Below are 23946 nucleotides of genomic sequence, written 5' to 3'. Positions count from 1 at the left end.
AGATCTGAGAATTTAGCTGGATTTCCTCTTCCCTAATTTAAGATCATTCCATAACGGAAAAGCCTTGGAGTTATAAATAAATGGCGCCCAGAAGAACACCCCTGGACTCCAAATCCTTCCTAATTTTATCCCACACCATGGAAACCAAACTTGACATTTCGTGTGGCAATAGTTAATTATTTTAAGGAAATGCGGTTACGGTTGTAGACACTTTTTAGAGAAATGAAACATTGGGCACCAATGTACATGCTACACATTTATTTATGTCAGTTTCAGAGTCAGGGTTCCTCCAAAGAACCTTCTGGGAATTGTTGTTTGCTGATGGTGCAGAGAATCCTCTGTCTGAGATCTGTATAGATCATTGGCTTCCTACCGTAAAACAATACTTTGCAAAGGTCCCTGGTGAAAGGGAACTGGTATTAAATCAGCTCTAATGTAGATATTTATTTATTTATTAGATTTATTAGTTGCCCATCTAGCTGGTTGTCCAACTACTCTGGGCGACGTACAGAATAAAAACATACAAATACAAATACATTAAAACATTAAAATATCACAAGGTGGAATTCTCCCTTCCTCCTGCACAACTTTTTAATATACAGAAGACCTCTTGGTTGCCAGGCCCAGCCTCCAAGAGGTCTTCTGTATCTTTAAAAGGTATGCAGGGGGAAGGGAGAATTCCACCTTGTGGTTTTTCTCATTACAGTGATGCAAGAACACCTTCACTTGGCTGACTTTCTCTCCTCCTAAAGATACAGGATCGGTCTCAGGCCCTGAACCTGGCAACCCAACATCAGAATCAGCCAGGAATTGAGATCTAAGGCAGGAACCAGGGGTGGGAGAAAGTGCCTTCACACCGGAGAAGCTAGAGGAGGATTTGCCAGTGTAGTACACATGGGGGTGAGTTTGCCCACTAATACCTCCTTCGGAGTCCATCAAAGGTCTCAGTAAATATCCCCTCAAAGTGCCACAATGCACAAGAGATTGTTTGCTCTTCCTGTTCGGCCCACATTTCATTGGATGCAGGGGTGTAGTCATCCAGGGTCTTGGGGGGTCTTAGACCCTTTACTTTTTTGAGAGCGGGGTCCCTATGTCTCCAGCATCCTTTGAGGCAATCACCATGAAAGGGGAGTGTGTTAGCCACTGAGAAGGGTGTTTTAACATGCTTCCTTGTCCTTTCCTGCTGATTGGAGCCAATCAGAGTGAAAGGAGGTGAGTCAGCCACTGAGAAGACTCTTCTCAGTAGCTAATGCTCTCGCCTTAGATGCTTATTGGCTGCTAGGGATGTCTGTTGTTGTTGTAACTGACATGAAGGGACCCTGCACTTCTGAAGTTGCCACTATTCTACCGATTGGATGCCAAGACTGGACACCCATCCTTCATTCCTTCTATTCTGAAGAGTGGAGAGGGACTAAGAGCATCTCTGTGAGCGAGCGCAGTGGTGGCTCTTGTTGGGTGCCTTTTTTCCATTGATTGGAAGGGGGGAACTGATGGAGCGGCATGCCCATCCTTTCTTATGTCTCTCTCTCTGCACTTTTAGATCTTGCAGCCATTTTGAGTTATGCCAAACCACCACAGCAATCATGTTGTGACTGGCACCCACGGAAACTTTCTCAAAATTCCAAATGCGCCCAATGGCCCCCAAAAGATTGGCCATCCCTGGGATAGGGCTTTATAGGGTCTGGTGGAGGGGGATTGCCCTTGGAGGTGTTTGCTGTCAAGAACGCTCAGACAGGCTGGTACTGTGACCTAGATGGTGCCCTCAAAGCACCTTTGGCCTGACAGGCTTGTGGTGGAAACAGAGCACTAGTAAGAAGGGTGAACGGGAGCCTTGACGTTGCTCATCGATGCAGATTCAGGAAGCACACAGGTCACTTATCACCGTTTTCTCCACTATGGTGAGATGTGTTTTATTTATGTTTGCATTACAGTCATTGTTTCTAAATTTGCATCAGTCCATAGAAATGAGTATATTGAAATGTTACGCAAACGTACATCCCCTTTATTTTATTCCTGTTGGTGATGCATTTCCTCTGTTTTGGCAATACGTAAGCAACCACCCGAGCACCAAGTCAGAATTTGTCCTGAGGAAGGCGAGGGCTTCCTACTCTGACTGACAGCAGCTCTCCACGATTGTAGGCAGGTCTCCTCATCACCTGCTACCTGACCTGTTACATTGGAAGCTGCCTTAGACTGAGTCAGGCCGTTGGTCCATCGCACTGAGTATTGTCCACACTTGAATGGCTGCAACCTTCTGGGGTTTCAGACGGGGGACATTCCCAGTCCTACTTGGAATCATAGAATCATAGAGTTAGAAGGCCCTAAGGCAATCATGTCCAACCCTCTGCTCAATGCAGGAATCCATGTTAAAGCCTATCCAGCTGCCTCTTGAAGGCCTCCAGTGTTGGAGAGCCCACCACCTCCCTAGGTAGATGCCAAGGATTGAAACTGGGATGCTCTGTATGCAAAGCAGATCCTCTGAGCTATGGCCCTTGCCCTATTAACCAGAGAGGCTGGGGATTGAATTTGGGACCTTCTGCACATGCACATGTTCTCTATCACTGGGTCCCCTCCTAGCTGAAATTGGAGTAAGACCTCAACACATTGAAGACACAAGATCATCAACAATAGCATATCTTGATTCCTTCCCCCTTTGCGCAGCACGTAGGGAGTGCCATCCAGAAATTGGGGAGCAGAAGTAACAGGGAATAAGATGGAAGACAGAAATGAGATCGACTCCACACAAGGCAATAAATCAGCCTCGAACCTGAGAGCAGCCGGATGGCTGGCCAGGGATGGGTTGAAGCTGAAATGAAGGCGGAGAAACCTGTTTTGAATCACAGCCACCTACCTCGCACGGCAAAAGTTAGCAAAGCCCCAACAGGGAACAAAATCACACACTTTGCACTCAGCAACTCAAGCTTTCTCAGAAAATTTATTATAGTTGTTATTGTTTAGCATCACAATTAATATGCAAGGCACTTCAACAAGAAATGCCAAGCAAAACTAAACAAGTCTCTGCCCCAAGACGCTTTCAATCTCACTCAAGATGTTGCTAGGAGGAAGAAAACGGAGGGGAAGAGAGTGTGTGTCAAAGCCCAAAGGATGATGAATTCCAGTATTTGGAGCTTCTTTGCAGCTGGGGAGGACTAACAGGCAGCAGAACTTCTGGCATGAATTTTGGGTTCGATCAGCATTTATCACAAGGAAAATCCCAAGTGCTTCAGGACTGAAGGGCTGTAGTTCAGTGGCAGAGGATCTGCTTTGCATGCTGAAGGTCCCAGGTTCAATCCCTAGTATCTCTTGAAAGAGACACACTGCCTGAAACCTTGCAGAGCTGCTGCCAGTCAGTGTAGACAATATTGAGCTAGATGGACCAATGGTTTGTTTCAGTATAAGGCCTGATTAATTCCTATGCTCCTATGAACACCTCACTTCTCTGTCTTGTGCACAAAATGGAGGTGGGAGTTCCAAAGGATATCTGTCCCATTCTGGTTTGAGGTGACTGCACAGTTCAGTCCCGCGGTGCACCCGGGGCCCGTCCAAACTGGGGCTTTATTGTGGGTGTATTCTGCAACATGCTCTTGGCACAACAATAGTGCATTAGTCGGGGATTTATTCTGCTTTACTATTTGTTCTGTGATGCTTCCCCAGTGCCACCACATTCTTGCTGTCTGGAGGGGCTATTGCACAACAAAAGCGGGACAAAAATAAACCAGAGCATTTGTGGTATAAGACATTGCAGGTTTTCACCAGGAAGTTACAGGACATGCACAGACTGCAAATGAAACAGTGTGACCGCCCTGAAACACTTGCAGGTGCAAACAGTCTCAAAATCAGGTTCACGCGTGACTGCCCAAATAGCATCAGGAGCACAGATCATCATTAATGTGCAATAACAAGGCTGGCTGGAGGGGGCCCCAGCACTGTGGAGCATGGATGCTCCTCTCCACTGCACTTTGTTCCATTTTGTTAATAACCTTCAAGATGCATCCAATGGTCTACAGATCAGGGTTGCTTTTCTGAGCTTGGAGGAGCATTGAGTGGGTGCAGCGTCTGGGAGCTTTTGACCCAGTGTTTTGCTATATATATCACCCTGTAGATTTCGCTATAAATACAGCACATGTCAATGTATGGTTGCACAGTTGCCCACCCTTGTGCATTACTCCTTTGATGCAAATGAACGAATACGACAAGAGTATGCAACGTCACGTGCCCCCAATTCACCTTACTAGCAACATTACAAAAAAGGGAACCTACCAGTATATTAAAGGTTAACTGCCCTAGTTGTGCATCCTAGTGGTTATATTTAATCTATACATCTCTGACTTCATGGTACTACAGTGACCTGATAGTGTGAAGGAAGGAGTTTCCAGCTCAGCTGGAATGTTAAGCAGACTCTTCTTTTGGATAAGGGTCGTAAAGAGCTTATGAAACATGGAGCATAATCCCAGTTCATACCAGGAGGATGCAAGATACCATTCTTTTCTTCATTTATGTATCCTTTAACAGGCACATAGGGTACGCGGAACTCTGCACGGGTTCCAAAGTTATTTTACAAAAGGAAGTGGGGTAGATCAAGAGCAGGGGTGGAAATCCAGACTCTTAGGTTCTAAAACAAACAAAGAAACAACCTACACCCCATCCCAGTCTCTGTGGATTTAATGTAACAGAGCAGCCAACAGGAGGGTGAGGGAGAAGAGACCAACACTGGACACGAGGCCAAAAGCTCCGCTGTCGAGGTGGACTTTGCCCCCTGCGTTGCGTGCTGGATTTTTAGCGTCACTAAACAATGAGGTTGTGGCATTCCTCCTGACGCCCTCTTCGGCGACTCGGCCCCCAGCTCCAGGCGAGGATGCCAGGATCACTCCAGGTCGACTTTGAGACCCTGGCCGTTTGCATGGGATCTTGTTCTTAGGGCGGGAGGTGCCAGCTGCGGCTCCCGAAACAAGGACTGTTCCAGCAGGGCTGCTGGTAGTGGCCATTGTGTTGGCGTTGGCCACAGCAGGGGCACCCGTCACAGAGTGTCCAGGCCTTGCAGTAGTTCCATCGACTGCAAAGCTTTCACTGTCAGTACCATAGGCAGTATGGCCATGGCCCACATTGGTGCTTCCTGCGGCACCAGCAGCAGGAGAGTCAGTGGACCCATGTCCTTCCATCGCGAAGACCCCAGTGTTATGACTACTTTCTGTGGGAGATGCGTAGTTTCCTCCTGGGAGCAACACAGCTACATTGGAAATATCTCGACTGGGGACAACAGTGCTTCCTGGCGTGTCGTTTTCATGGAAAATGTCTGTGGAAGCAGAACCCTCACGGTTGCCTTCGTTAGCAGCCATGAAATGGTCCCCGGTGCTGACGCCCTCCTCTTCCGCCTCACATTCTTCGTACTCTGACTCATCGCTATTGTTGGAAGCTGCCACGATGTTGTTGCTGGTGCTTGTTTCTGAGGAGGAGGAGGAGGAGGAGGAAGAAGAAGTGACATTCTTCTTTGGGACAATGATGGGTACCAGCACAACAACATTGCCATGATTGCCAGAAGAGGTGGTGCTGGCACCTGGCTCGCTCTTGTTCACGTTCGTGGCACCTGAGGGACCACCCATTACCATGTGCTCAGAGTCTGTAGCACCTGCAGGGGAGACAGTGTGGCCCTCAGTGTAACCATCGACGATATTCTCGTTGACCGTGTGTTCGCCTGCGGTCACCGAGTGGTCGCGGTGAGGCAACCCTGACACAGCATTGCTCTCGTTGACTGTAGACTCGCTCCCTTCCTTCTCAATGATTGTGTAGACCGCCTCCCTGTCAATGGGGCCCCCAGCAGATGGGGCTACACCAGCAGGGATGGGGGCAACCACCATGGTATTGTTTTCCTCCCCGTTGGTGTCGATGCAGTCTGGAGTGAGGCCAGCTGGCGTGGGCGGGACACACTCCACTGCCTCAGTGGTGTTGGCGCTGTCAGCCGGGATGCCGGGTTCCATCATGACACCGTCCACTATGCGGTTGTTGCAGAAGTTGCCTTGGCAACACCTGACTTCGGCATTGTCCAGCTCTTGCACCAAAGCCAAGAGAGAGCTCTGGCACATGGCCGGGGAGGCACAGCCTTTAAAGGTGATTTTGCCAAAATCCTTACCAGCTGCAGGTGGAAAAAAGGAAAAGAATAGAGGCTATTAGTCACAAGAGCTTACCGCTTCCCACAAGGTTGTCAGAGTTACAGCCTACAGCTGAGCTTGACCTGTGGGCCTTCCGGAAAGTGCAGCAAAGCCTTGCTCTTTGGGCCGCTGCCCCACTGTTGCAGAAAACAGGCCTCCTGGGTCCCAAGGAGCCTTCTGGGCTCTTGCAATCGAGGGATCTCTCAGGTAAACATGGTTAGAAGCAGGGACATTGTGGAACGGAGACCAGCAGCAAGCAAGGCTAGGGACGGGGGAGAAATTTGACTCAGCTCACATTCGAAGGCGAATGAACCTAACTCACACTTTCCCAATCAATGTGAGAAGCAAAATGCAGCCATCCTTCAAAATGTGCACATCTCCGAATTTTGGAAAGCAGCCACGTAATGTGTACAAAAATGCATATACTTAGGTAAAGTGTGTATAAAAATGCATCCATTACTGAAAATAGTATACAAAAATGCATCATATTAGGTGAAATTACATACAAAGATGTGTATATGAAGAGAAATTTGTATTAAAACACTGAGGAATTTTCATGAGAATTTTTTTTAAAAAATCACAAACTGGGGTAATAAGGTCCATTGTGGTCTAGCATCTTCAAATATCCCATTGTCTCTCTTTGTTTCTAACCCTGCCCAGCATGGAAGGGAAGTGAGTGACCAACAGAGAAAGAGATTGATCTACTCCCAATTGCTGTCCTAGTTTTAATGAAAGAGGAGCCTCTTCTCCCACATCCTGCATCCAGCACAGAGAGAAAGCTGAATGAAAGGCACAGTGTGTGAATGAGGGTAAGTGTGTGAAGGGGAATGTGGCTGCCCACCCATGAATGGGTATGTGTGGATGGGTGCTGAAAGAGAGAGATAAAAAGGTGACCTGCCCACTTTGGTATATTGCCCAATCCACTCCTGGCTCTGGCCCCGCCCACTACCACTACAGTAGGGCCCCGCTTATATGGCGGGTTATGGACCAGGCCCTGCCGTAAAGTGGAAATCGCCGTAAAGCGAAACCCATTGACTATAATGGGTCACGTTGTGTGAAAATGACGCGAAAATGCCACAAAAGAGCAAAATCGGCTTTAAAACGGGGAATTTCCCCTAACTGAAAGCCGCCGCATTAGCAGAACGCCGGAAAATGGAACTCCGTAAAGCGGGGCCCTACTGTATGTGGCCCCCAATCCCTTTCTCTTGAGGGCAAGGATGGGTGAATCTGTCAATTTTGGTTTTTCTCCATTTCTCATTTTTCCAGCCTTAAGTTCAACTCTCCACATTTTGCATCACTTTGCAATTTTTTTTTTAAAGTCCTTGTGGAAATTCATCAGCATTTTACTGTTAATTTCTCCTAATAACACACGTTTGTATGCACTTTTGCCTGCACATTTTGGTAAATCCATTTCCCTGAATATAATGTATTTATGTATATTCCCACCTGCTAATATATGCATTTTTATGCATACTATACCCTAGTATGTGCATTTGTGTTCCCATTGCTTGGCTTACTTTACTGGAAAGCTGCACTGCAGAATTTGGAGAATTTCAAATTTCATAGGATGGTTGTGTTTTAGTTCAGTTGTTATTTCGGAAAGTGCGAATTAGGTAGGTTTGTCTCTACTTGTGAACTAAATCCAATTTTCCTCCCAATCCCTACTTGAGGGAATGTGGACCTTCAAAAAAAAAAGGTTCCCCACTCCTGTCTCACTGGGGATGATCCTGGAAACCAAGTGTGTGCATGTGGCAGGGGAGTCCTTCAATTCGACACTCACCTTTACGGCTGTTGCCGATTCCCTCCAAGCACATGTTATGGATGCCTGTGCATTGCACAGTGGAGATGGTTTTGTTGAAGCACCCAGCCCCAGGGCTTCCGTCATCATCCACACAGCTGTAGCACTCCAGCCCATTGGTTGCCTGGCTTTGGATGTGGAGATCTAGAAGGGCAGAGTGAGGTGAGAGAAACAGCATTGAGGCACCTCTGTGTCATAATAACCAGGTTGCTGAGGAAAGCAAACCACCCAGGAATTCTCCCGTAGTTCACACAAATAGCAGATTGTGTGGACTGTACCTCTTCCATCCACAGGGGGCACATGCTGTTCCTGTGCTGAGAGAGCTGGACTGGTTGCCAATTTGCTACTGGGCCAGGTTCAAGGTTTTCATGTCAATTCACAAAGCCCCAAGCAACTTGGGCCCAAAGCACTGTAAGGACCTCCTTGATCACTGAGATCGTCTAAGGAGATACTTTGGATGGTCCTTCATGCCATGGAGATTCAGTCAATCTTCACCAGGGTCTGAGCCTTCAGTGTGGCAGGCCCTGCCCTGTGGATCTCCCTGCCATCATACATCTAGCACAAGGTGTCCCTGAATTCTTTTAGACTTCTTTTCAAAACTGTATTGTTCAGACAGGCCTTCAGAACCAGTGTTTATTGATACGTTACTGATTTTTTTAAACTGATGTTATTGTAGTATTGTGTTTTTATGTTGTACACTGAGAAAGAAAGGAGCAAGGAAGGAGCAAGGGAAACTCATCCCCTGTGGGTATCAGGAATCAATCGCTACCCTTTGCTGATGGTGTTTGAGGTGAGGGTTCAAGCAGCATGCCACAAAATTCTTGCCAAAGGAGAGATAACCAATCACAAAGCTGCTCAGGGCATTGTTAAGTAATAGATGTGCCCAAATGGACACCCAATCCTAGCTTTTGGACACCCAGTGGACACAAATGGACACAGAAAATCTAATCAATGAACCAAGAACACAAATTCACATTGGAAGCCACTGAAACACAGACTAGAAATATGAAACTCTAGTGAAATTCTATAGAAACAGAGGGGCACATTACACATTGATCCCTAGACTTATCACAAACCACCCAGTCTTTCTGAAAAACGTCTTGACAAAATCTCTCTTCATGTGCACTGCGATGTCTGCTTCTCTGCAATCTTTTTTCATGGAATAAGAATTCTGCTAGAGCATGGTGCAGATCATAAGCAGCAGTTTTTAATTGTAATTTGCTTTTGAATTCATGTGGATGGGCAGGCTAGTAAGAATTTTGCTAGGCTAGTAACTTGTGCAAATTCGTTTGCAAGGCTGTGTTCACTCCCTGTTTGTTTTCTGAGTTTGGTTTTTTTAAGTTTAAACCACTTTCGCCTCAGTCCAAGTGTCTGGGCTTGTACATTGTCGAGAGGCTTCCATGTGCAAGCCATTTGAATGAAAAAATGGACACCCAGTAACAATTCCTTTAAAAATGCCCTGAAGCTGCTTGAACAGCAAAAAGTCAGAACAGATCATGTGATACAGCAGAATCCTTTAACAGCTTGCATAACTATCCTCCCAAAATTAAGCTGCAGGGTGGGAGGGGGCAACATCTTTGAAAGATTGCCTCCGCCCACTCCTTCCTTTATGTGTTTAACATGCAGTGATGTGACAGCTCACAAGCGTGACTCGGAGCCAAAGCAGACATAATGTGTACTTTTTTGTTATATAAATATCAGCCTTGGTCGGGACCATAGAGGGTGGGGAAGAGGAGTTTAATTCTTTCTCTTCCTCTTGTGGTCCTGACAAAAATCACCAGTGGATGTTGTCTTTGAAACACAAACAGCAGCTTTAGAAAGGCAATTTTTGTTGGGGTCATGGGAAGGCAGTAAAGGGTGAACCCATCCCCTCATAGCAACCTTGCAGAGACTCAAGGCTGCTTAGACTGTGGATGGTATTTATATAACAAAACCATGATAATTGCATTCATGCAGTAGATATCACATCTACTTTGCCCCAAAGGGTCAAGAAGTTGAAGGCTAGCTATAAAAAAACAAGAAACAGACAAGGTGGAGGAGAACATTGGCTGCCCATCTGTAGAATTTACCCAGCATTTGGATGCATAAATCAGGGGTGGCTAATCTGCGGCCCTCTAGATGTTGCTGGACTACAGCTCCCATCATCCCTGATCACTGGCCATGCTGTCTGGGGCTGATGGGAGTTGGAGTCCCAACAACCTCTGGAGCATACGACACTCCCCACCACTGTTGCAGACGACTGAGATGACTGAGACATGCTTACGGTGCTGGGGAACCCAACACCACCACAAAACAAACGGTAAGATCCTACCTAACACCCTGTTATCAAGTTTCCTGGTTACCTGGGGTGAAGGTATTGCAGAGGGGTGTATCACAGCAGCTGGCATGGATGGTACGGCTGCCAGAGAAGAAGCTCAAGGTCTCCTCGCAGCGGGGGATGTTGGTACAGCCCTTCATCTTCATATTGGAATATTGACCTGCAGGCATAATAGATAGCATAAGACATAATTCCCTGCATCAGCTTCCCTCTCCTTCACCTGCCATCTCCCCTTCAGTCCACAAAGGACGAGACAGGGTTTGATCAATGCAGACTGGGTTGTAGCTCATTAGTAGAGCATCTGCTTTGAGTGCAGAAGGTCCCAAGTTCAACCACTGGCATCTCCAGGTAGGGCTGGGAATATCCCCTCCCTGAAATCCTGGACAGCCACTGTCAGTCAGTGTAGGCAATACTGAGCTAAGCGGACCAATGGTCTTACACAAGATAAGGCAACTTTCCTGTGTCCCTAAGTGGGTAAAGAGCTGCAGCCTTGAAAATGGGGAAGGGTGCCGGGCCGAAGGTGAGAGCAGGTGAACTGACGGGCTGTAGCTACATGATAGGAGCATGTGTGTCAGATGCAAAACATCTGGGGTTCAATCCCTGGCACCCCCAGACAGAGCTGAAATCCTGGAGAGCCACTGCCAGCCAGTGTCGACTATACTGGGTTACATGGACCAATGGTTTGACTCTGTATAAGGTGGCTATGTAACCTCACTGTAGATCAGAGATAAGGAACCTGAGGTCCCCATGATGGTGTTGGACTACAGCTCCCATCAGCCTCAGCCAGCTTGGATGATGATGAGAAATGATGGGAGCTGTAGTTCAGCAATGCCAGGAGAATCATAGGTTCCTCAGCCCTGCTATAGAGATGGAGGCTGCTCCTTCCTCCCTTGATTTTCCAAGCCACCCCACGCATGGCCAATCAAACCTGGCCCACATTAAGAGGTTGCTGAGGATGGACAAAGCCGATCGTCTTTGAGAAGGGGAAGGAATGCCACTGTTGCCAAAGTGACCACATTACATTTGTAATACGGACGCACACTATCTTTGCCGTGCTGCAAGAATGTGGTGATTTCACTGCAGCAGAGTGTGGCAAGACTCTAGTGTTGCTTGGGGCACACTCCCTTCTGCTGCAATTTTTGAGTGTCCACTTTTGAGGCATCCTGGAACAACTGCCATTAAAAGAGAGGTAAGAAAATGTTTTGCAAAATCAGCCCTCCCCTTTCATCTCAGCTCTGTTAAGTACAGCACCCCAGTCTGAGCCTGCTTTGATTGCACCTGATTTCCCCCCATTGCCTATCCTCCCCTACCCCCACAAACCCCTTCCATTCACCACAAGGCATTTTAAAGTGATAGTTTTGTGTCCAAATGGACACCCGGTCCTAGCGTTTGGACACCCAGTGGACACAAATGGACACATAAAATTTAATCAATGAACCAAGAATACAAATTCAGATTTGAAGCCACTGAAAGGCTGACTAGAGGTGTGACGTTGAATAGAAACAGTAGAACTTAGAGGGGCGCATTACACAATAATTCTTAGGGTTATTTCAAACCCCCAGCCTTTCTGGAAAACATCCTAACAAAACCTCTCTCCCTGTTCACTGTGATGTCTGGTTCTCTACATCTTTCTTCCTTTTTTTTTCATAAGAATTCTGCTACTGTAGGGTATGGATCATGGGTTTTTACATTTTAATTTGCTTTTGAATCCATGTATTTACTGGTGGGGTGGGCAGGCTTGATGTTGCTAGGCTGACAACTTACGCAAATGCATTTGCAAGGCTGCATTCACTCTCTGTTGTTGTTTTTGTTTTAGTCTGAGCTGCTCTCGCCTCAATCCAAATGGCAGGGCTTGCACCTGGTAGAGAGGTTTCCACGTGCAAGCCATTTGAATGACAAAATGGACACCTAGTAACAATTCCCTAAAAAATGCCTCGATTCACCACCTCCATTCTCCAATATAAATTCCCAGCTGCCCTCCCAACTTACCCAGTTTTCCAGTGATGTCGAGATCCATGCACCGGTCCTGATCCCCATTGCAGCTGATCTGAGTGCGGGCAGCTTCGGGGCACCAGGCACCCTGGGAGGCACAGGTGTGGCAGCGCATATGATTGACAGGGGCTGGATGGGAGACTGGGAGAAGAGAGAAGGGAGTTAAGCTTGGGCCTAGGAAGGGCTAGCACAGTGAGTTGGCAAAGGAGGGCAGAGGGAGAACAGCATCATATTTAACACCCAGCAGGGAGCCTGGAGATGTTTGCAAGGGGGGGGGAGGTTCAAAGCAATGAACAGGAAGGGTGGAAGGTTCAATGGGAGAGCATCTGCTTTGTGTGCAGAAGGTTCCAGGATCAATCTCCAGCATCTCCAGGTAGGGCTGGGAATGTCCCCAATCTCAAATCCTGAAGAGCCACTGCCAGTCTGAGTGGGCAATACTGAGCTAAGTGGACCAATTCTCTGACTCAGCGTAAGACAGCTTCCTGTTTTCCTATGTTCTTTGAGGACATGATGAATGTTGCCTACTTTTCTGGAGTATTTTTACAGTTGTTTGTTTATTTATTTAATATCCTGCCCTTCCGCCCAGAAGGAACTCAGGGCGGCAAACAAAACACTAAAAACACTCTAAAACATCTTAAAAACAGACTTTAAAATATATTCAAACAAAACATCTTTAAAAACATATTCAAACAAAACATCTTTAAAAACATCTTTAAAAAAAGCTTTAGGGCAGGGTAGGGACTATTTTTTCAGTCCAAGGGCCACATTTCCTTCTGGAAAACCTTCCGAGGGCCACATGCCAGTGCTGGGTGGGGCTGGAGGCAAAAGTGGGTGGAGCAATGAATGTAAATTTTACTTTTGTACAGTAGATTAGTTTCTACACACTAAACTACTGTGTATCTATAATGTTTTACATACATTTTTGTAGACCTCTCTTCAACTAAGTCCTCAGAATAGATCCACTGAAATTAATGACCCTAAGTCAGTCTGGTTCATTAATTTCAATGGGTCTACTCTGAGCATTGAATACCACCCATTATGTTGTAAAACCCTTCAGGATGCCTCATAGGAAGCGATTCATAAATGAAAACACATAGAACATATAATACATCCTTCAGATTAAATTTGAGAACAAATTGTGACCTCTATTTATGTAAAGTTCCCTAGGAAATGTCATGTATCTTATCAAGACGTCTTTAGCATCCCTCAGAATCCCTACCCAGTGACGACTGGTGGCTCTGATTTCAGCAGGGCTTTTTGGATAGCTCCTTGAAAATTTGGACTAAAATCTGGAGCAGATTCCCTGCCCCGCTGACATTGGAGCCACTAGCCTCCACTGTCCCTACCGTTTTACCCTTCATCCAAAATTCAAATCAAATTTCACATCAGGTGCCGAAAGCAAAGCAACTCACTGAAGTAGGTCTCGTTGTTACAACCGTCCTGGGCACAGTAGCGTGCCTGGTACGAAAGAGACACAAGGTGCGAGTTAAGGGAAACTGATTCATGCGGATACAGCTGGCGGGCACAGCCTTTCCTCACCGACTGGAATTCAAGGAAGGCTGGAAAGTGAAAGAGACAAACACATTTTGTAGCTACTAAGGAAAGAGGTTCACAAACTGAAAACTGCACCCAGTTTTTTCATTTTCGGTATAAAAACTGGAGGCACATTTAATTCTCACACTATATATTACGGACTTCGTGAAGAATTGCAAAAGTGACCCCCCCCCCCGACTGATTCCTCATGAGCAGATCTGGGCTGAATAGGGCCCTGCTTGAAGCCTGCCATGGGTAGGGATGGATCTGTCTATTTTGGTTCCCTCACTTTCTCATTTTTCCAGACTTAAATTCGGTTGTCCACATTTCTGCAGCAATTTGCATTTTAAAAAAAGAAAGAAAATCTTTGTGAAAATTCTTCAGCATTTTAGTGGTAACTTCTAATAAACACCTCAATGTATGCAGTTTTGACTAATGTACACATTTTTGAAAGCAATTTCTCCTAACATAATGCATTTGTATGTTATATTCACTACTATATTCATTTTTATGCACTCTGTCACCTAATAGATGCATTTTTGCAAACATTGGTTGGAGAACTGCATTGCAAAATTCAGACAAGTGCACATTTTAAAGAATGGATGTGTTTCAGTTCTCATATTGTTTTGAAAAGTCGAGTTTGGTAGATTCAGCTTGAAATGTGAACTGAATTGAGTTACTCTCCCATCCCTAGCCATGGGCACACTTGCCGCAAAGCCGCCTGAGCCTGAACCTTGAGCTACCACCGCCACCACTGCTGTCCCCCTTCCCTTGTCCATAGGTAGTGGTGATGGAGACCATGGCAGGTGACTGAGGTGTGCGTGTTCGCTCTCTTGGAATACATCCAAAGGATTAAGCCCCTTTCAGGGTGAATGGAAGAGCGTTCATACATTCATGTGTTCATGGAGTGTGTGTGTTTGCGTGTGTGTATAAGAACTCAGTGTGGAATCTGCAAAAAAAAATAAGGTACAGAATATCCTCTCTCCTAAAAGGCATTCCTCCCAGCCATTCCCAGCCAGTTAGTGTTCCAGCAAGTCATTCGCTCCAAAAGGGCATTCCACCCTCTTCGCTCCCACCACATTTTTCTTTTCAACTGTTGCTCCACCGTTTAGTTATTTAGTTAATTTGTATACCGCTTCATTCTTGAAAAGAAGCCTCTAAGTGGTTTAGAGTGTTGTGAAAAAACAAAAAACAAAACCACCTTTGAAACAATACAAAACATTTAAAACAAACCATCTTAAACATTAACATTAAGCATCATAAAAACCGCATTACACATTTAAGATAATACAAAACTTTTTTTTAAAAAAAGAACTTGAACATTAATATAACCTAAAGTAACTAAGCTAATAAATCACAGTCACTACTAACAGATTAAAACACAAATATACCAGGAAGGCAAACAACCCCACCCACCAAAACCACGAGTGTTTGTGTACAGGTGGCAGCATCACTCCCACTTCTGCTGCTACCACCCAAACTTACGCTCTCACCAAAGGTGGGGCAACACTACACACTCCCTACTCCTGAGCTCCCTCCTCTCACCAGGGAACACACACAATCATTCCACCCCACACACAGCACCCATAACAACAGTGGGTAACACCGCCATCCCAATTCATGCTACTGAGCATGGTCAGCTCTCATTGGGCTGGGTAGGGGGAGATTTTCATCCCTTTTAAATCTATCGAATTTGCACTTTTCAAAACAATATGAGAACTGAAACACAGGCAAACTTCAAAATATGCACTTGTTTGAACTTTGCAACGCAGTTCGCCTGCCAAACAATGTTTACAAAAATGCATATATGAGAGGAAAGTATGCATAAAAATGGATATATGAGTGAAAATGACATGCAACAATGCATTATATGACAAGAAGTGGCTTGCAAAAATATGTACATTAGTGAAACTACCTACAAAAATGTGTTATAGTAGGAGAAATTTGCACTACAATGCTGGTGAATTTTCATGAGGATTTTTTAAAAAAACACCCACAAATTGCTGCAGAAATGTGGAGAACTGAATTTAAGACTGGAAAAATGAGAAACCAAGAGAACCAAAGCAGACATATTTTTTCATCCCTGGCGTGTACTTTCGCAAACCGTAGAGCTCCATCAAGCATGCTGATGTCTTGCTCTTGTTTTTCAGTAACTCAAATTTCACTACACTCCTGCTGGCCCTCACCACCTGAGTTTGCTATTAGGACACGCACGCACGCACACACACACACGGGATGGGGGAGAATATCCGCTAAATCGGACCTGGCACTGGATTCCAGCTAAATTCGATAGTTCATCATTCTTTCAGACTGTCACCTATTTCTTGCTGCAGGCTGTGGCTGTAATCGGCATGGATTTATTCTTTTGATCTTTCCCCCCTATTTTACATTGAGTTACATTATGTTGAGTTAAACCATGAGGAACACTGTGATCGTTCATGTAAGCTACCTAAAAATTACACAATGTTTTTCCCGTTGCCAAAAAACAAGGGAGCACTGTGATCATTCATGTAAGCTACCTAAAAATTACGTAATTTTACCCACTGCCAAAACCCCACGTCAAATAGTGTCATCATTTACATGCGTATCTACATTCATAACTACAAAATTTTGGCCACTGGAAAAACAACCATGGATTGAATCACCCAAAACCATGCACAGCAAATGGAATCAGCAAGTGTGAGAGCAAACAGGAACAAAAAAAGGGCAGATCAGGATCAAACAATGGACTATCAGAATGCAAGAGGATCAGAACCATGTGGCAAACCCCATCCCTAACACACACACACACACACACACACACAAAATGCACACCCCATTCTCCTTGCAGCTGCAAGACAGCTTAGTTAGTATTCAATCAATCAGTTGCTTTATTTGCTTGTAGCCATAAGCCATTGCATGCTTAGTTAGTATTGTTCTCTCTCGTCCCCTCCTCAAATTTGCCCAGAAAGCACGGCAATAACCTGGTGATAAAGGCATGGCTTGGCACCTGTCAGCCATAACCAGGGCCTCCAACATCAACATCCTTCCCGCTCTCCCAGCCTTTTTCTCCTCCTTTTTTTTTGTTTATCACCAAGCCTAATATAAGGAAAAGTTATGTAAAACTCAAAAGCTAGCTTACTAGATTGTGGGTTTTTGTTTTTTTTTCATTCAGTCCTGATAATGGTATTAGGGTACAGTTCCCATTTGGATTAAACAACAACATGACTGCCACTATTTTTTGCTGAATGATAACCAGTGGTCCTTAAGAAACAAATGAACAGGGAGTATCTGTAACTATCGGTACACATGATACTTACTGACATAAGCCTTTCGGACAGATGTTATGCAGCTGGCAAAAGGTTCTTTGCAGGTCACATTCTCTCCAATGCAATCGTACTCGCCTTGGCATGTATTGCACTGCAGGCAAAAGACTGGAAGGAGATAAAGATAAATTAGTCACATCGAAGGGTGCTGCTTCCTCCCCCACCCCAGTCCCTTTATCATCTGCATGACAGGCAAATATTCAACAGATGTGCCTTTCCCTAATATGGGGAGATTCTGCTAGGGAGAGCAGCACCTGTTGGATGTCGTCTGCTTGTTGTGCAGCTATGGATCAGGGTTATGCAATGAGTTCAGTCCCAAGGATCACGTTGGGAATATGTCACGTGCTGGGAAAGGCTCCTCAGATTTTTATCTTTCTCGTTCCGTGCTATGAATATCATTTCCATGGTTCCACTTTGCATAATAGATTTCGCTTGCATGCCATTTAAAATAAACAAGCTAGAGTTGGCAAACATAAGTGCTTAACTCTGCAAGATTCTTATTCTGGAACTGATATGATGTGGGGGGCACACAGATAGCAGGACAAAATCAAGACCTCTGGCTACCCTCCATTGTATGTAGTGAACCTGCCGCATACACATCATACATTTAAAGCATATGACCTCTCCCAAAGAATCTTGGGAACTATAATTTGTTAAGGGTGCTGGGAAATCTAGCTCTTTGAGGTGTAAACTACAGTTTCCAAGATTCTTTGGGGGAAGCCATGTGCTTTAAATGTATGATGCTCAGGGGACTGAAAACAAAGCCCTATGAGGAGAGACTGAAAGAAATGGGCATGTGTAGCCTTGAGATGAGAAACGATATGGTAGCACTCTTCAAGTACTTGAAAGGTTGTCACACAGAGGAGGGCCAAGATCTCTTCTCGATCATCCCAGAGTGCAGGACACGGAATAATGGGCTCAAGTTACAGGAAGACAGATTTCAGCTGAACATCAGGAAAAACTTTCTAACTTTTAGAGCCGTATGACAATAGAACCAATGTCCTAGGGAGGTGGTGGGCTCTCCAACACTGGAGGCATTCAAGAGGCAGCTGGACAGCCATCTGTCGGGTATGCTTTCAGTTGGATTCCTGCTTTGAGCAGAGGGTTGGACTTGATGGCCTTATAGGCCCCTTCCAACTCTACTATTCTATGATTCTATGTATACACAGCTGGTCTGAAAAGTGACAGGGAAATGCATTGGAAAGTGTGAGATAACAATTGCTTGATGCAATATCATATGTAACCTCCCCTCAATGAAATCAGAATGAATGCTCAGTAAATAGTTGGCAATGTCTAGCTTCCCGACAAGCTCTGTGCAAACAAACCAGGATGAATGCTCAATAAAACTGGTCATCTGGAAGTGACAGTAGGTTGCAAATATGGCAGTTTAATTAGGATGCAATCCAAACATAAGAACGTGAAAAGAGCCCTGATGGAGCATACGAAAGACTTGTCTAATCAACACTCCCTATGCACAATCTTAGTTAAGCCTCACTGAACACAGTAGTAGGACTTACAGTAAGCACAGCTTGGTCTGAACTGCAAGAAGATGTCAAAGAGTAACTCATTCCACTAGGACTGCCTCTCCCTTTATGTACCAACCCGGACCCTGCACTCAGCATCAGAAGCCCTTCTTCGTGTGCCTTTGAAGGAGATGCAGAGAGTGGCAACACAAGAGCAGGCCTTCTCAGTGATGGCCCCCCATTTGTGGAAAGCTGTCCCCAGGGAGGTACACCTGGCACCATCATTATCCATCTTTAGATGCCAGGCAAAAACTTTTCTCTTCTCCCAGGCATTCTTACCTTTGGAAGGCTTTTGGAGGGCTTTTAAAGAAGGGTTGCTCCATCGCTCTATGTACTGTTGTTGTTTTAATTATATTTTAATCTTTTACTTTATTTTTGATTTTTTACTAACTGTGAGTCACTTTGAGTGCACATATGTGTGTAGAAAAGCAAATAACAAATTAATTAAATAAATAAATAGGTGAACTTTTAACACACAGTTTAAGAAACTCTGGGAATAGAAAACATGGTGAAGGTGGGTTCCTTTTTATATATAAAAAAACTCCCTCCTTTTGCATTTTTGTCATCACATTTAGACTAATATCTCTGCTGGTGGGTCACATCCACACCATAAATTTAAAGCACATTTAAAGCACATGACTCTCCCCCCTCCCCAAGAATCCTGGGAACTGTACTTTGTTAAGGGTACTGGGAATTGTAGCTCTGTGAGGGGTAAACAGCAGTTTCCAGGATTCTTGGGGGGAGGCCATGTGCTTTCAACATGTGTTAAATGTGCTTTAAATATATGATGTGGATGTGACTCGTGAGGGCAAAAACTATGAAGGGGGAAGAAGGGTAAAGAGAGATGAAAAAACTTCAGATGCTTGAAACGAAATGTCTTCCAAGGCATTTTGGAACAAATTCTTCTGCAGGGGCACTTTCTGAGCTGCAGTTCTCACCAAATGCACAGGTACTGTATTGCAGGGATGGGTTGGACTCCAGCTCCCATCATCCCATACCATTGGCCATGCTGGCTGGGGTTGATGGGAGTTATAGTCCAACAACATCTGGAGGATCACCTTCCTCCCCATCCTTCCTATAGTGACTCCTATCATGAGGACCAGACATTTACTCTTTTGTTGGTTTTTTAAAAAGAATTAAAGCAGGGTCCTAAGAACCTTTTCATGGGATGCACAGTTCTATGCATTGATAACCACACCCCACATATTAGCTTATCTGATGCCTAGGAACGCCTGGGCAGGAGAAACCAGGAATCCAAGGGAGAGGAGCCAAGAAGAGAATCAAGACTTGTTTGCTAATTGCTCTCCTTCCATCATAAGGTGTTTTGCAAATTCCATGTTTGTGGAGGAAGAAGAGGCGGCACCTGAGTGTTTGTCTTAAATTAGGGACAGATTGGTCTCAGGGTGGAGCTGCCATGGGCTGCTATCCAGCTCAGAGAGGTGGAAATGTGGAAGATACCAGGAATAGCTAAGAAGGCGTTACAGCTTATATATGCATTTCACTATTTCAGGGATGGGGCAACCCGTGGCCCTCCAGATAGGGCTGGAATACAACTCCCATCATCCCTGGCCATTGGCCATGCTGGCTGGGACTGATGGAGTTGGAGTCCTAGAACATCTGGAGGGCATCGCATTGGCTACTTCTGTTTTAAAGTGGCAGATTAGCTCCATACTGGTGAAGAGGGTCCCCGGCTGTCTTGTGCACATTGTTCATCTCTGAAGATATTCGGTGATGTTTCCCCCCACCCTCAGAACCCCCTCCACCCTACATGCAATTTATAAATCTGTTCCCATTCGTATGGAATTTCAGAATACCCGTTGCTGGAAAACGCAGGAGAGGAGAGCTGTTGAGCTCAGGCCCTCCTTGCAGGCTTCCCGTGGGCAACTGGTTGGCCACTGTGAGAATAGGATGCTGTGCTAGATGGGCCACTGGCCTGACCCAGCAGGCTGTTCTTAATACACAGATTTCAAAAGACACAGTGGTGGTTGTTCTGCCTGCCTGCCTGCCTGCCTTTTTTCTTTTCAATTTTTTAAAAACTATATTCCTGAAGGTCAAATTTCAAAAGCAAAACTTCAAAACCTTTTTTGAGAAATCAGATTCTTGGAGTTGGAGGAGAGCAGATTTTGAATTTCTGTGACATGTCATGTGAGATACAAAACATGTGCTGCCTTGAGGACTCCATAAGTTGAAGAAGATTCAGAGACCATAAAGAACATCAGAAGAGCCTGCCTGGATGAGTTTCAAGGTCCAGCATCCTGAACAGTGGACAATTGGATGCCTCTGGGAAGCCCACAAGCAGGACATAAGACTATTCAGTGCTATCCCAGCTGTTATTACCAGTCAGCAGTGCCTAGAAATCACCCCAGGAAACGCAAACACCGCACACCGTAGACATCATAAGAGAAAATCCATATCTGATGCCCTCTTTCTTTCTCTCTCTCCTGCTGAAGCCATAGGAACATACAGTACTGCCTTAGACTGAGTCAGAAGTAGAAACACTGGTCCATCTAGCACAGTATTGTATACACTGATTGGCAATGGTTCTGCAGGATTTCAGACAGGTTTGTCTCCCAGTCCCACTTGGACAGCTGGGGATTGAACCTGGGACCCCCTGCACGCAAAGCTGATGCTCTACCGCTGAGCTATGGTCCTCAATAACAGGATGAAAGAGCGTTGACTCTGTGGAGAAGCAGGGCAGGCTTCACCATAGGAAGCCTCAGCTGTGTGTTTAGCTCTGCCACCTCATCCCTGCGCTAGTCTTGAGCAAGCCAGAGCTCTTGGCCTTGAATTTCTTAGCTAGGGTTGTCAACAGACTGGAAAAGCCACAAAGTAGCCAGGTCTTCGTTCTTTAAGGAAGTCCTGCTGGAACCCAGAAGCGAATCTTTTCACAGTTAGAGCTAAACAATACCACTGGCCAACTGCTGACTTACAGTGCAATCCTATGCACCCTTAGGTGGAAGTAAGTGTCATGTTAGGGAATATGGTCTGTGTTTCACGGGTCCCAGTTCACTGGAGCCTGGAGTCATTCCAATCCAGGTTTTACACCAAGCTGGAGCTCTCCAGAGCAGTGGTTCCCCAGCTTATTTTCCCATGGGACACGCAAACACAGCTGAGGGTCTTGGCAGACAACTTCATGATTTTTCTGCCTGTTGTTGCAATTGCAATGCCTGTGTTAGTTGCTGTATGATTTTTAAATGTATTCTCGTAGGTTTCTTTTATTTCTTACATATTGCATGTCAGCAATTTGAATTCGACAGAATTGGAATTGGAATACAATAAAATACTGTGCAATTTAAGAAATAAAAGAAATGATAAAAATACATGTAAAAACCAATATGTATAGTTAATGCGATGGATGCGCCTTCTCCCATCTTCAACCACAAATCCAGAGAGGCGCCATGGGCCACCTGAATGAGGCTCATGGACCACTGATGGTCCATGGACCACAGTTTGGAAACCCCTGCTCTGGAGCAAGACCTGAGGGCAGCTGCAAAGACAGATTTCTGGTGGGCTTTTCTCTTACCGAATGAGTGTTAGAATTTGTTCTCAATAAAGTGGTTGGTTGTTACACTTTGTGGAAAGATGACATCTTATAGTAAATGCTGATTTACACAGTGGACTCATGTCTGAGTAGACCTGCACAGGTTTGCGCTGCAATTTTGTAATGCAGATACGCCCACAGTCATAAGGCACTCAGGCCATCAGCCAACTCCAGTTCTTTTTAGCCCATTGCATTTGAGCAATTACGCATTCAGTTAAATGCAGAATGTTTCTGCATAACAAAAACCCAACAAAGGCACCTTTTTGATGCTCCTAATGAGCCACCACAGTGTCACCTCTCTCAAGAGTGACATGTCAAAGGATTTGCTAGTTTTGGATACAGACTAAAAGGAGAAACCATCTTCAGGTTTCTTTTTCCTCAGTCTTAGCACAAGGAGGATGAAAGCACATTTTTCTTCTGCTTTTTTTTTTTTTAAAGGGCGGATGTTAAAGAGTTTGAAGTCCCAGAGTTTTTGCTGGTTGTTTGTCCTCACCAATAGTGGCTGATGCCCATTGGGAGTGGTGGGGCGGGGGACAGGGAGCCCAACAGTAGGTTGAACCAGAGCCAATGATGGGCAGAGCCAACTCATGCTAGCTTCACCCCCATCCTCCTCCCAGCTGCATTCTACAAGGGGCAACACTGAGACTAAGGAGAAGGAAGCAGCTAGCCAGTGCCATCCCCTGGTCTGTCTGTAAATAAGACGGCAGGCAGGTAGGAGGCTGGATGAGAGCAGATAGGTTGGTGGACAACACCCCATTTGCCCTAATAGGCTAGCCTCCACTGGTCCCCACCGATTACTTGGGGGCATATGTAAAATGGCAATTAATGCTTTAGTTCAGGTCTGTAAAACTTGTCAATAACCATGCCAGACCCAGCTTCCCAGCGATGGTTCATGGCTTACTGGTGCTGAACAATGCCCCCTCCCTCCTTTTTGTTTGCAGTCAAACACGTCGGCAGCCATGTGTGGCTAGTTGGGTACCCAGATTAAAAAGAGGACAGGGCTCCTGTAACTTTAGTAGTTGTGTGCATGGAAGCTGCACCTCCTGAAATTCCCTCTTTACTAAAGGTGCAGAGCCTTGTCCTCTTTTTCACACAGCCACTCTAGTATCTGGTTGGCTACACTTGACCTGGGTGGGGTGAGGGTCATAAGTGATACAAGCCTATTTTAGTTGCTTAATTTCAGCAATCAGTTGAATTTTGTAGCTGCTCTTCACCCACTAACTCAGCAATGGGACTTACTTCTAATAGTACATCAGGCTGTAACATTGATCAGAGCTATTCCCAAAATTTTGCGTAAAGTTTATAGCAAATTTGAGAGTCTACACCTCCTTAGTCTACAATCAAGTGTGATTCCGAGAAATGCCAAAAGAGTAAGAAGTCTCATCCAAGTGGGGTTTTGCACTCCAAAGACAGACACCTTGCAAAGCAAATGTGGACCTTCCTCCTTGGGCACAAGCACCGAGGAACTTCAAGGGAAGGCAAAGAATGCAGAAAAGTCTAAGAAACCCCTTGGCTGGAGTTCATGCAACAACAACAGCAACAACATTAATCCATCCTTGAGGTTGTGTTTACCTTGGTTGAGGAGCGCAGATAGCAGTAAAATTGTCAAAGACCTGGCCATCTTGAAACACCTCTAGGTTCCTTTTCTGTGTCCTGAGTCCCTGTCTCTGGTCAGCTGTCTGGCACTGCCTTTAATGACCTCCTAAATACTCCCACCCAAGCCTGCCCTTCTGCAGGGACCAGCCCTAAACAAAGGCGCCTCTTTGGGCTTCGATTGGTCCCAGGCTGGCA

General features: G+C 45.4%; 1 protein-coding gene across 1 annotated transcript; it reads right to left on the bottom strand.

The window, feature by feature from the left end:
- Positions 1-1979: 1979 nt before the first annotated feature.
- On the bottom strand, positions 1980-23937 carry LOC133370602 (uncharacterized). The gene is made up of 7 exons (XM_061597154.1): positions 23728-23937; positions 17086-17199; positions 13666-13812; positions 12251-12394; positions 10287-10421; positions 7927-8088; positions 1980-6130 (listed from the first exon to the last, which is right to left on the bottom strand). The coding sequence occupies exons 1-7, from the start codon at positions 23774-23776 to the stop codon at positions 4662-4664; spliced, it is 2220 nt and encodes a 739-aa protein (XP_061453138.1). The 5' UTR covers positions 23777-23937; the 3' UTR covers positions 1980-4661.
- Positions 23938-23946: the final 9 nt, after the last annotated feature.

The sequence above is a fragment of the Rhineura floridana genome, chromosome 15 (genome assembly GCF_030035675.1).
Source record: "Rhineura floridana isolate rRhiFlo1 chromosome 15, rRhiFlo1.hap2, whole genome shotgun sequence".
NCBI classification, from domain to species: Eukaryota; Metazoa; Chordata; class Lepidosauria; order Squamata; family Rhineuridae; genus Rhineura; species Rhineura floridana.
Note: the sequence above shows the minus strand (reverse complement) of the source record. Positions and strands in the feature narration are given on the sequence as shown.

Excerpts from the sequence above, each read along its gene's own strand:
- LOC133370602 (XM_061597154.1), bottom strand. The coding sequence starts at position 23,776 with ATGGCCAGGTCTTTGACAATTTTACTGCTATCTGCGCTCCTCAACCAA. Across the intron at positions 17,200-23,727 it reads ATCTGCGCTCCTCAACCAAG|TCTTTTGCCTGCAGTGCAAT; the intron begins GTAAACACAACC and ends ATCTCCTTCCAG. Across the intron at positions 6,131-7,926 it reads AATCGGCAACAGCCGTAAAG|CTGGTAAGGATTTTGGCAAA; the intron begins GTGAGTGTCGAA and ends TTCCACCTGCAG.